Source organism: Bradysia coprophila, unplaced genomic scaffold, assembly GCF_014529535.1.
Source record: "Bradysia coprophila strain Holo2 unplaced genomic scaffold, BU_Bcop_v1 contig_138, whole genome shotgun sequence".
NCBI lineage: Eukaryota > Metazoa > Arthropoda > Insecta > Diptera > Sciaridae > Bradysia > Bradysia coprophila.
The window spans coordinates 413,958-426,890 of NW_023503409.1; the positions used below are offsets into that span (position 1 = coordinate 413,958).

At 36.0% G+C, this 12,933-nt stretch overlaps 2 protein-coding genes across 2 annotated transcripts; both read left to right on the forward strand.

Moving 5' to 3' along the window:
* The first annotated feature begins 3,708 nt into the window (after positions 1 to 3,708).
* On the forward strand, positions 3,709 to 5,801 carry LOC119073153 (SET and MYND domain-containing protein 4-like). The gene is made up of 3 exons (XM_037178454.1): positions 3,709 to 5,224; positions 5,332 to 5,373; positions 5,442 to 5,801. Exons 1-3 carry the CDS (start codon positions 3,843 to 3,845, stop codon positions 5,731 to 5,733), a joined length of 1,716 nt encoding a protein of 571 aa, XP_037034349.1. The 5' UTR covers positions 3,709 to 3,842; the 3' UTR covers positions 5,734 to 5,801.
* A 316-nt stretch (positions 5,802 to 6,117) lies between these two features.
* Positions 6,118 to 9,160, forward strand: LOC119073147. Its single transcript, XM_037178447.1, has 5 exons — positions 6,118 to 6,324; positions 6,387 to 7,968; positions 8,034 to 8,543; positions 8,661 to 8,810; positions 8,892 to 9,160. The coding sequence occupies exons 2-5, from the start codon at positions 6,427 to 6,429 to the stop codon at positions 9,066 to 9,068; spliced, it is 2,379 nt and encodes a 792-aa protein (XP_037034342.1). The 5' UTR covers positions 6,118 to 6,324; positions 6,387 to 6,426; the 3' UTR covers positions 9,069 to 9,160.
* The last annotated feature ends 3,773 nt before the right edge of the window (positions 9,161 to 12,933 follow it).

Consider the following 12,933-nt stretch of genomic DNA (forward strand, 5'->3'; position numbering starts at 1 on the left):
TCAATAAAATATATTATTCTTCACTGATTCTATACATGAGTCCGGTTTTATTTTATTTTTAACGAAGAGAAGTTTCGGTCTATTGAGTTGAGTTGATTTTTCACAGGAAAAAAAGTGGAAGTGAGGAAGTTTTGCTAGTAAAATTCATTTACAAATCTGAACTACATCTCAACTTAAGCAAACTAAAGTATGAGAAATGCTTTCGTGGAACAGGTACGGAACCACCCCAGGCTGCACAGTACACACTAAGGTATACGGACAAGAGATCGTAAATCGACACTTTCACTTAATGCGTAATTTTGCATTTAAATTTGACAATACGAAACAAAGTCTTACCTTTCAATTCCGCGATAAAACAGGACTGTAATCACCCATTTAATATCACCTGCAACCTTTCTATTGTTGCCTATTTTAACAGTGAAACAAAAGATTTTCAGTCAAAATGTTTAGGTATAATAATCTCATAAAATGAACTCACCACTTGGATGTTTTTCGAACGGGCTGAGTTTCAACACTTTATCCTCAAATTTCTCGAAATATGTTACTGCACTGTGATGCGATTTTTTAATGTAATTTATTGTTTATATGGAAGATCAAATCAAATTTTACCACGTGAATTGCATTCCCGAAAAGATTTTTTCGTAAATAAACACCACTGTAACACGTCTAAACGTTTCATATCACATTTTAATTTCATAAATCATTTTTCAGTTGTTTTCACTAATTTTAAACAAATTATTTGCTAGGATTTATAGTTGACCAACATCAATGAAATTCAGTTGTAGAATGCAAGAATAAAATCGACGACTAAAAATCAGGCGCACATTTGTCTACTTTAGTGACGTCTCACATCTCTCTCCGATCGAACTGTCAAAAAATTATTGTGTAACGTAACCCCAAAAATGTCAAATTTTCAATTTACAAACTCAATGATCGCAGGTTCAAATTCTGATGAAGTAATTTTTTTATTTGCAAATTTCGCGTTCAAAATGTTTTTTTATTATTGCTGCAAGTTTAATTATCGGTTTTTGTTCAGATACTATAGGGATATATGTCACAGTTTGTGCATGGAACTCATTCGAAAACGAGTGCCTGGTTATGCACAAAAATCTGGATTTAAGACATTTCCCCTGTAAAACTCTCACGGGACTTTTGCCTGATACTTCCGAACATAACATAAAAGTGAAAAAAATCAATTCCGCGGGTGTACTAATTTGTTCAATGCATTATTCAAATGTAACTAGACTAAAAGTAGGAAATGGGTGAGAACTCGTTTCGAAGTGTTTTTAGAGGAACTAAAAGTTCGAAATTGGTGCGAACTTTATACGTAGTATTTATACGTAATACAAACAAGCAAGTAAGTGCGTACTCGATTTAGCGCAGTAAAAAAATTCGCGTAAGTTTTCCATGATTCGAGTGTAAACTCGAATACGAACCCCTTTCCAATTTTCATGTTTCTCTGTAAATCGAGCTCGCACTCATTTCCAAATTTTTATGTTTCTGAAAAACATTGTAAATTCAAATCAAAACTGAAAAATGTCTGAAAAATGTCCCCCTAGAGTGGGATTATCGCATCTCTCTTGAACAATTGATTTTAGGCAATCTCGCTCTTTTGGGATACAGCTAAAGTGCATATAGTATGTTACATACCAAGGATCGAAAAGGTGTGTTTTAGACCCAGGTGGTGAAAACGTCCAGTGATGGAGCGACGCGAAGCGGAGCGGAGACTAAGGACGTTTTCACCACCGTGGTCTAAAACACACCTTTTTGATCCGTGGTTTGTATACTATTTTTCTTCCTGGAGTACCAAAGTCACATTCCGAACAAAACATAACAACAAAACTGAACAACATACCGGTGCAAAAGCATTCCATATTAATGCCGAAAGTAATCCGTATGAATGCCTAAAGAAGTCCGTTCCGTGTGCATGTATTCTCACAAATGTCGAAAAATAAGCAATCTGTAGGAATGCCGAAAGACATCCGAATGAATGCCGAAAGCAGTCCGTATGAATGCTGAAAGCAATCCTTATGAATGAATTGTCACAAAACACTAAAAACAACTTGACACATTTGGGAAAGAATAAAGATAGGATCGAAAATGACATAAGCGGGAATGAAAATTGAGAGAAAATAGTAGGGGAGAATGTTGCTCTTTCGGTACTAAATTTGGTGAGTGAATGTGACGGTTTTGGTACTACAGGAAGAAAAATATCTTTTCAACAAAAGTGATCAGGAAATAATGTAAAAATCAAATCTGTCTCCTTTAACGATGTGTGTGCTGTCAGATTTTTTTTTGTAACCTTGTTTCTGCATTTAACGTTCAATTTGCAAAATTTACGTGTTGAGAAACTCACTGCAATACATTTTGTGTTACAGTTATGAAAAATTACGAATTATCAAATTTTGTTTTATGTGGGATCTGATATTACTAGTCCAACAGATTCTGACAGCTGTTATATTGAATGCAATTTTTGAATTTTTTCCCATTCGAAATTTTTGTCACGCATGTATAATAGGGTGGGTCGTATTTTCATTTTGTTTTTATTTTAAAAGGCCTGACCCCAGGCTGTACTTAGAATTGACCAAGGAATTCGAAACAGCAAAAAAAAAAATTTCAAAAATTAATTTTTCCCTTGCCTCTAGGCTGATTTTGATTTTCGGGGTAGTAGCATGTAGCATGAAATTGCACACATTGTTGACTGATATCTTGAGCATTTGTGAACAGAAGGCATTACTGCTAACTGTAGTTACTAGCTGAGGAGCCCAGCTATGAAATACCATAAGAACGTTGTTGACCTTCGCCTTCACTCGAGCAGAGTAACTCTGTCAGTGTTCCCGACTAAGGCTTTTCGACAAAAAATTTCAACTTTATTTGCAAATAAAATTGACAAATCATGACATAATACGTCGTGTGAGGTATGTCTGAACAGGTAATCTCATAGAGAATCCATTGCAGAGCAGTTTGTTGAAAACGGTTTGAAAAAACTCACAGCTCTGTTTTTGAAACCCAAATTTGGCAATTTTTTGTTAGAATGAAAAAGTCAAAGATTTTTTAAACCAAATATCAGATGAGTTATTGAAGAAAATTGAAGTTAATTATTTTATGAAATTCTGCTATACATTGAAACACTATCGTCTTTAGGTACAAGACCCGATAGTTACAAGAATTACTGAAGATTTTTAATTTCATCACGGCACCACAGAACCAATTTTTATACGATCATATCAGTTCCTAGAGTGTGACATAATGCAGCTAATGTATATAAATATGTTAATGAAATGTAGGTAATTCTTCAGCACCTTTATGTTCTTAACCCAATTTAACTGACCGAAATAAATAGATAAATTGAACTTGTCAACCAAAAAATACGGAAAAGAAAGTCTTATATGACAGTCAACGGATGTCCTTCGTACACGTCTTTAAACAGATGATATTTCGATTTACTAATTTATTTTAAGTCGGTTTTTTTACGGTTTCTTACGCAACTTTCTGTAATAAACGCACACTCTATAATTACATACAAATTTTCAGTAATAAATAATTCGACAGATTAATTTCAGCGACACAAAAACACTGTTTCGACACACATCCATCTAAACAAACGTTACTACTTCATTCATTATACTTCTGGCAGTGTCGTGAATCTTGTTTGGGTATTTGCTAAGTGAAATGATTTTATTTTAAGATTTACAACTGAACACAAACTTATTAATAGTTTTCTTCGGACATTGAGCTCAACATGTAAATCAGTAGGAAAATCTGTTTCGGGCGGTTGCAAGTGTCTTGCTGTTCTAGTTAATTGAAAATTAAAAATTCGTTTTGTCAAAAATTATTCTATTATGGATGATTTAATTGATATATTTGCGTACCGTATTGGGGCAGACAAAAGTTTTGCCGATAAATTTAAAATTTGTGCAACGAACAGCGATCGTGTTAAACTTGTGAAAAGTAAATTGAAGGAATATTCGATATCAATAGTGGGTAAAACGGCTTCTGGTATTCCCTCAACGAATAAGCATGACGGGAAATCATTAGAGTTCCGTCAGAGTGGACATAAATGGTATTCGCAAGACGGAAGGCATTTTGATGCTTTGGAAAATTACAACGAAAGTCTGTGTTTCGCCGAGGAGAATTCAGAAAACCTTGGCTTAAGTTATGCCAGCCGCGCAGCCGTCTATTATGATTGGAAATTAAACCAGTTGTGTCATGAAAACATTCAATTGGCAAAAAAATCTGGTTATCCTGACCGTTTAAAAAATGAACTAGTGACGCTGCAGACCAAATGCAAGAAGAAACTGAAACGGTCGAAAAAGAATTTGAACAATAGTCCGATATTTGAACCTACACTTAGTTTCAAACCTCATGACCATGTACCGTTCATCGCAGATTGTTTGGACATTCGAAGAAATAAGAAGTACGGCAGATACATCATAACAAATCGAAATCTATCTACCGGTCAAATTTTAGCAATTGAAGATCGTTACTTTTCAGTTCTTCTGCCAAAATTGCGATACCAAAGGTGTGCCAATTGCTTAACAGAAAACTGTTTGAGTTTGATTCCTTGCCGAAATTGTACCGGCGCAATGTTTTGCAGCCAATACTGCTACGACGAAGCGAACCAATCGTTTCATCAATTCGAATGTCCTATTATTGATTTCCTTCATGAAACATGCAATCGCACTCAATTAATAGCATTACGAGCTGCTATCTATGCTATCACCAGTTACGATTCATTAGATGAGTTGAAGAAAGATATGTCGAACATTGATAACATTGAGGTCACTGCATTTTCTTGTGAATATCCAACCACGTCTAAAAAGGAGCAATTTTTGAAGATTCTCTCATTCCCTACAAAGCAAGCAGAACGATCCACAGAAGATCTATTGGGTGTGGCTGCAGTTGCATCAGCATTATACGATCAATTAATGGATCGAACGAATTTAAAGCCATTGCTACCTAACGAGGAGGATCAGAATCTACTAATGGAACTTCTATTCAGATTCCTACAGATAGCACGAATGTATTTTCACTCGCTTTCACTGTCCAATCGTCAATATAGGAGTCCACAAGGAGGTGTAATCGGTTCGGCAGCATTTCCGTTTTGCAGCCTTATCAACCACTCATGCTCACCAAATATTGTTCGAATACCATTTGGGAACAAGATGGTTGTGTTTGTGTTGAGGAACATAAAAAAGGGAGAGCAGCTTTTCGATAATTATGGGTAAGGGCATGCGTGCATCGACAAGTTATGCACCCGATAGTTTATTTTGAAAGAATTCTCGTACGAACAATGAAAGCTAGCATAATGGCTCTCCGTTTCCTTTTTAGATCGCATCACTTCATAGACACCTTAAGTTATCGCCAAGAAGAGTAATGCAATAACATTCAAACTTACAACTGATCGAAACGCCTAAAATTTATTTATTTATCTTTTTTAGAATGCAATTGAACTATTTGTTCACATGTGACTGTAACGCTTGTACAAATAATTTCCCGTCGCATAAAAATCTTCCAAACGGAAACATCGAAAATGGAGTGACTGATATGGACACTGATAAATTGATGAGTGGTGATGCTGTCTATGCTGCACAGCGGTGGAAACGTTTTTGCGAATATTTGTCCAAGTATGATAGTAAATATCCATGCACTCAGTTGAATGTTGCTCAAAGTCATTTGAGGGAGGCTCTACATATAATGGCCGATAATATTTCGATTAGTTTAAAATACTGATTGTTTAACTTTGATTCGTGAGGAAATAAATGTAAATTTAAAAAAGAAAAATGAAGAGTCCGACCGCTTTTTCGTTGTAATTCGTATTGAGTTGTAGCAACAGCGCCACCATGTCAACTCTCGAGTATGATTCGTCTTAACAGATCCTGGATACTAACTGGTACTATCAGAATTAAAATAAACCTCAACGGCTCTAGCGTCGTCCATTGCAAGGTTCTGAAAGAAGTCCATCGCTGATCTATCAGTTCTATGACTGTGTCTAACAATTTCAAAAAGTTCGCCTTGTGGGACAGCGAAACAAAGGAAATTTTAAAAGTCCCGCAACCCTATTCGACTCTCACTTTGACATGTACCGAGATAAGCGTGCAGAGGGGGTAGAGCAGACATATTTTCAAATGTCAATGAAGACACACAAAAAATACAAACAAACAAATGTTACGTTCCAGATAGTCCATGTGCATTTTATCGCTTATTTCTTTTGTTTATGATTTCTATTTTTATTCGGGTAAGCCATATTTAATCTTTAATGTACATCTAGCGTACATAGCCTACAGTCAGTATCTCAACCACGGGTCAACCGAGTCTTGATGAGTAAGTTTGTTCACAATTTATTTCTCCATATTGCTTTCACTATTATTTCATTTCAATTTCAGTATCAGTTGTGTAGAGTTATCTGTTGGTTGAGGCACAAAAATGGTTGAACCCTATTTGTTGTCTGCAAATGGTAATTCAACGACTGCTCAACCGTCACAATTATGGCCAAATGAATACCCATATTCCGCAACAACACCAAATCACAACATAAAACATCAATTATTTGATAGTGACGATGGTGATGATGACGTTCAATTTGTTAGCGAAGTTATCCCTGCTCCTGGTCGTCCAATAACTACGGTGGATTTGAGTAAATCTATTTTCGATGTTCAAAAAGATGATTTCGATGTCTATTTGAACGGAATTACTCAGCCCAACAATGCCGCTCAGGCAAAATACCAAACCAAACCTCATACAATTACAGCTGGTCAAACGTCACCACGGCCTGTATTCGATTTTGCCAAGGAAAATAGCCGTTTCGATGCTCACCGCATAGCCTTACCTCATCTGATCCCACAGACGTTACCACAAATTAATGTAGCTAATTTTGCCAAAGAAAAGGTGATGGGCAGCAATGACTATGGTGCAAATACTTCAAATGATTTGTTGGATTTATTTGGATATGATGCTGTAGATTGGGTGGAAGACCCGGATGTCATAAATCAGGTTTTTGGTAGTGGGCACACCGAACAATTACCGAAAACAATAGTACCAACGGCAACTTCAACTGCAACATCAGATGATGTGGTGGAATGGGAAAACATATTCGGAGTGATGCAACAAAATCAACCAGGACCGAGTGGAATAACCGCTCATCAACCACGACAAGTTTTCACAAATGTAGGAGGAACATTTGAGTACGGTCGCCGAATAATTGCACCAGCCACATCTAACAGTACACAGGTAACTCTAAACGGTACACCGATTGGGAAAAACGATCAACAGAATGGATCGGGACCGAATGCAGCTAGATTTAATTGGCCATTGCTATCTCAAACGAACGAAGTTAACAACATCTACCAACAAAATAAACCGGGACCGAGCGGAATTACTCCTCGACAGCCAGTAGATTTGGGAGGGTACCGACGATTGTTAACTCCAAACGTTCAACAAAATCAACCGGGACCGAGCGGAATAACTCCTCGACAGCCAGTAGATTTGGGAGGATACCGCCAATTGTTAACTATAAACGATCAACACAATCAACCGGGACCGAGTTCAGCTGATCCAGATTGGATTGTACCACTGTTTGCTAAACCCAATTTGATTGAACCGTTACTACCTCAAACGAACAAAGTCAACGTAAATGCAGCCAGCATCTATCAACAAAATCCGCTGGGACCGAATGGAACAACGCAACGACAAGTTAATGGTTCGTTGACAAACGGTACGTCGATTTTGAAAAGCATAAAACGTAAGCACACCGCTACGATTCCAATTAAAATCGTTCGAAGCACCAAGCAATATGAGACGTTGGTTGAAATGGGCTTTCCTAAGAAGGATATCGAAATTGCGTTACGTAAATGTAATTTGGATCTGAACGAAACCATTGAGTATTTAAGTGAACCGAAACATGCGGCAAAAAAACAGAGAATAGACCTCAACGACCTTTACCGATTCGATCAGGACTATCTAAATGCGGTAAGTTGTCTTCTGCATCACATCAGTAAAATGACTAAATCTAATTGTGTTTACAATTTAAACAGATTCATCAATCACTTCAAGAGCCAAATAACGATCAATCTCACGAGCAGCCACATAAAGTTGACACCAAACCCGTTAAAAAACCAGCTAATTTGTACGAAGAGCTGCTGCAACTAGAAGCGACTGGTGGCATTGTCAAAAGCATCGAATCATTTGATTGTGAAATTTGTATGGACACGATTGACATGAAGGATGGGATTATATTGAGAAATTGCCTGCATCGCTACTGCAAAGATTGTCTCAATGGTACGATTGTTCACAGTGATGAAGTTTCCATTAAGTGTCCGTACGTTAGCTGCGAAGAAATGGTACAAGATCGTGAAATACGTGCCGTTTTGTCGCAAGACGAATATGAGAAATTTTTGATGAAAGGGGTTCGAGTGGCACAGGTTACAATTTCGGGTACAATTCTATGCAACTTCCCCGATTGCAATGGTTGGTGTATATGCGAGGATGTGGTCAATGAATTCAAATGTCCACAGTGCAAGAATGTTAATTGCATACCGTGCAAAGTGAGTTGTGTTTATAATCTTATTTACGATCACAATTTAGCGGTGATTCAGATGAACCATATTATTATGCAGCACATCATTAGGCGTTTGAATTAATAAAAAATAAAAACTTTAAAGGCAATTCATCCGGAACGAAATTGTCGAGAATATCAAGATGACCTAGCGGCTGGTGACGCTAATGGAATTATAAGTGGACAGAGACGCAGCGAGCAAGCAATCAAAGATTTAATAAACCGAAATGAGGCGATGAAATGCTTCAGTTGCGGGGTAATTGACATTTTGATATATTTTATCCATACACCTGTCCACTACTGTACTGGACTTATCATTTGAATATCTAATTTTCAGATTTTGATAATGAAACGTGATGGCTGCGATTACATTCAATGTGCAATGTGCAAAGCTGGCATTTGTTGGGCTACAAGAGGGCCTAGATATGGACCTGGTGGAGTGGGAGATTTATCTGGAGGTTGTCAATGTAGCCTGAAAAAGAAATGCCATAAAGATTGTCGCGGTTGTCATTAAGTGTTGTAAAGAATATAATTTTCGTTACTAGCAAACTTTCAATAAAATTTAATACGTGTACGACGTCATTGCGTTGAAATACAATGAAGTTATTTAAAGAAAACAATTCTACATTTTCTTACACATGCTGAGACACGATTTTACCACTGCCAAGCGTCAGCGCATGATTACTTGTAAGCAGGTGCAACTAAGAATATGAGCGTGTACCAACTAGGTTTAGTAAACTCTGGCATAAAATATCTAAAATTGTAAAATATCACACAACAGTTATGTGGCGTAATTTACTTCAGCTGGTCCACTCATACAACCTCACTGTCTTACCAAAAAAAGTACTCCATTTGAGAGACAAAATTGATTTTTTTTTAAATTTTTGCTTTGTTTGCTTGACAGCTCGCTCTCACACAGAGTACTTTTTGTTGAGTGGAAACCATACTTTAGACGTATTAATCGAGTTTAATTGTCAGTGAAGTGGCTACCAAAAGGCACACAGAGCGATGTATGCAAAAAAAATAATAGACAGTTTGCGCAAATGACATATAAGTTGTACGTCGACTTATAAATATGAACTTATAAGTTATATGTAAGTCAGTTATAAGTAAGGTGGTTATAAGTTATACGTGAAACTATTAAACGTCAGAGGTTTATACGTCGCGTCATACGCCTCTAAGTACATAATTGTTCACAATTAAAACATATGAATGAAATATACAAGTACGATATTTTGTATGATATACACGCGCCAGGCAATGATTTTTAGAGATCTTCGTTGCTCTATTACGTTTAAAAAAGTGACAGAATTCTATTACCTTTTCATTAGTAATGTTCGCTCCGGTCAAAGGTGTACACTTTAAGACTGGTTATTAGGACCTGACATATTGCCTTATTAGTACACCTAGCTTTCAAAGCCATTTTCTGACAATAATCTTAAGAATAGATGAAAAATGGGAAAATTTACTGGTAATTGTGGGTCATAATTTATGATTATTTGTTGTTTGATCTTGTTTTCTGTTAGTAAAAATTCTGACATCATTGTGCAATCGAAACATAATATTACCAAAAAAATATTGCATTTTGAGAAATATCCTAAAATGGAAAGCAAACGTAATTGCATATTACCGAGACTACTTTCGGAATGTTTGGCATGTTTTTGTTTCCGCAAAGATTATATAATAAAACTCACCACAAAGTTGTGTCATTACTTATAGACTTATCACTTATGACGTATAAACCTCTAACGGTTTGACGTATAAACTTAAGCACTTATAAATTTGACTTTATAAGTAGTCGACTTATAACTTATGACTTATAACCACCTTACTTATAACTTATAAGTTCATATTTATAAGTCGACGTATAACTTATACATCATTTGCGCAAACTGTCTAATGAAAGACCCAAAAAATTCACACTAGAACAATTAATGCATAAATAAAAAAAAAGATCTGCATTGCCCGGCATCCCAGTATAACCAGTTCGGAACTGTCTTTTGTAATGGTATTGTGTAGACACATGAGACAGTCCTCAGTGCATCAATAGTACATAACTGTATTTGCTTTCGGCTCGAAATACAACCTCCTCACAGCCCTCAACAAGAAATGTCCCAGCAAGACAGTACGGTACTCTCTCTGTTGGCTTGTGACCAGAAAATGCGAAAAACCGGTTTTGAGCAAGACAGTAACGACGCATTTTATGACCGCAAGACAACAAAATAAAACAACGCTCCTTCATGTGCTGACGGTTTACACGAATAGAGAAAAAGATACAAAATATTCGTCGTAGATTTCCAAATAAGGGACATAAACACGTAGGTATATCAGACGGATAAACATGAGCAAAAAACATCGAAAATCAGAGAAATTATACAAAGCGATGGCTTCAGCCAGTCAGTGTCAGTGCTTTGCTTCGGCCGAAGATATCATTTCTCTGCTGAAAATAGACTATACTACTGGCACGGCAGAGTAAAAGTAAACCTGGCAGGAGCGGTTCATTATTGAAACATCAAATGAGGGACCTGATACACTGTATGAAAATGAACTCAAATGAACACTGACATAAGTTGAAAAATTTAATTCGCAAAAAACATAGGGTTACTAGATTTTTCAGGTCCCTAGTCAAACAAGTGCTCCTGCCTGGTTTACTTTTACTCTGCCGTGCTACTGGGATACCTGGTGAATGCAAACTGAATTTAATTCATAAATCTGATTAGTTTAAAATTGTTGATTGATAAAGGAATCCTATTGTAAAGTAATAAAATTTTAAATCGACAAGAACACTTCACATTGAAAACGTCAATTGAACTGCCTCTACGCGCTTTGCTATGATTAATTATACTTTATCTCTACACCGGGTTTTTTTTTTGTACAATACTAATTCGTTCAAGCAAAGTTAAAGTAAAACTATTAAATTTTTATCAGAAAGTTTTGAACATATCACTATGCCAAAATCGTTTACATGATTTTTTTAAAACAATTATTTGTTTAGCTAAATATACTTTTCTTCCTTTTTCCTACATTTTCATTAGAGTATACGTCACGAAAAAGATGATTGTTAATATAACTACGACTTAACATCCGTCTGTAATTTATCATAAAAAACGCTTCAAAATGCATCTGTCGCAGAAAAGAAAATCATTCATCGTCAAAGAATGCCAGGAGCAATGAAACAATATTTTTCATTATTAGTGATTAATAGAAGTGATATCAGTCTCTTGTCGATACGAGCTATAAATAATAGATTATTCGAGCAGTGATGAAGAGGACGTCAATCATTAATCCGAGGTGCGATTTCTACAATCTATTTTCTATCCGAACTCTTGAATCGAGCGCTTAATGCTTGAATCGAGAATTTTTCAACACACAGTTAGATTAAAAATGATACCAATGTGATTATCCAATGCTCCCTCAGTATTATAAGAACGTTAATTACCACTTAGATTTAGCGGGATTAGGGCAGTCTGCTACAGTTTTTCAGATTTTGAAAAAATGATAATTATGACAACGCTGACGTGATGCTAACAACTCTAACAATATCTATTATCCACTCCACCGATAACAGATCAACATCTTGTACGACAAGTGTTTTTTATTCACTTTAATCAACCAGGAATTCACCTTGGGCAAAGTTTATGACGAAGAGTTTTCGAAGCTTCGTTCATGCTTTTAGAAAACTTATATACTTCTTTTTAACATAACATAAATGCGTGCAGAGTCTGACTATTTCACTTAAAACGTTTAGCTGAATGTTTCGACTTCCGAGTCCTTGTACATTTCAATAGATCTTGGTTCAAAGTTTCAACTTTGTCAGCTAGGTATAGTTCTTTCTACCTTGAGATTTTTTAATCATTTGTTTAATGTCAGTTCATCTAGTGCTCTGAATTTAACAGCTTTCAATGTGTTGTTATTTTGGAACGAATGAATCTCATCTATTTTCGACAAAACTTTTGCTCTGTATATTGAATATTGATAACGTCAGCCGCTCAAAATGATCACAATTGCCCAGTCAGACCGTGTCCAAGGTACGTTTAAGATAAACACTCTTATTTTATTTGCATTTCTATTGACATAATCTACTTAACTTGCGAATGGTTTATTTTCTTAAAAAATGCTCCATAGATTTGAACTGAATCTGGTTGGATACAAATTTTGTATTCAAAAACAAATTTGAACTGTGACACTAATCGTCTATGACATTCATAATATGTTATGTATACGATCAAAGCACTGGACGTTGATACGATCCGTATTGTCTCTGTGCGTATTAGAGCTCTATTAATAAATTTATTGGGAGCACGTACTGTAGTTATCAGTATTATGATTAAAAGAGAGAAAATTGATCGACAGACACAGGGTATAATTTGCCAAGATTT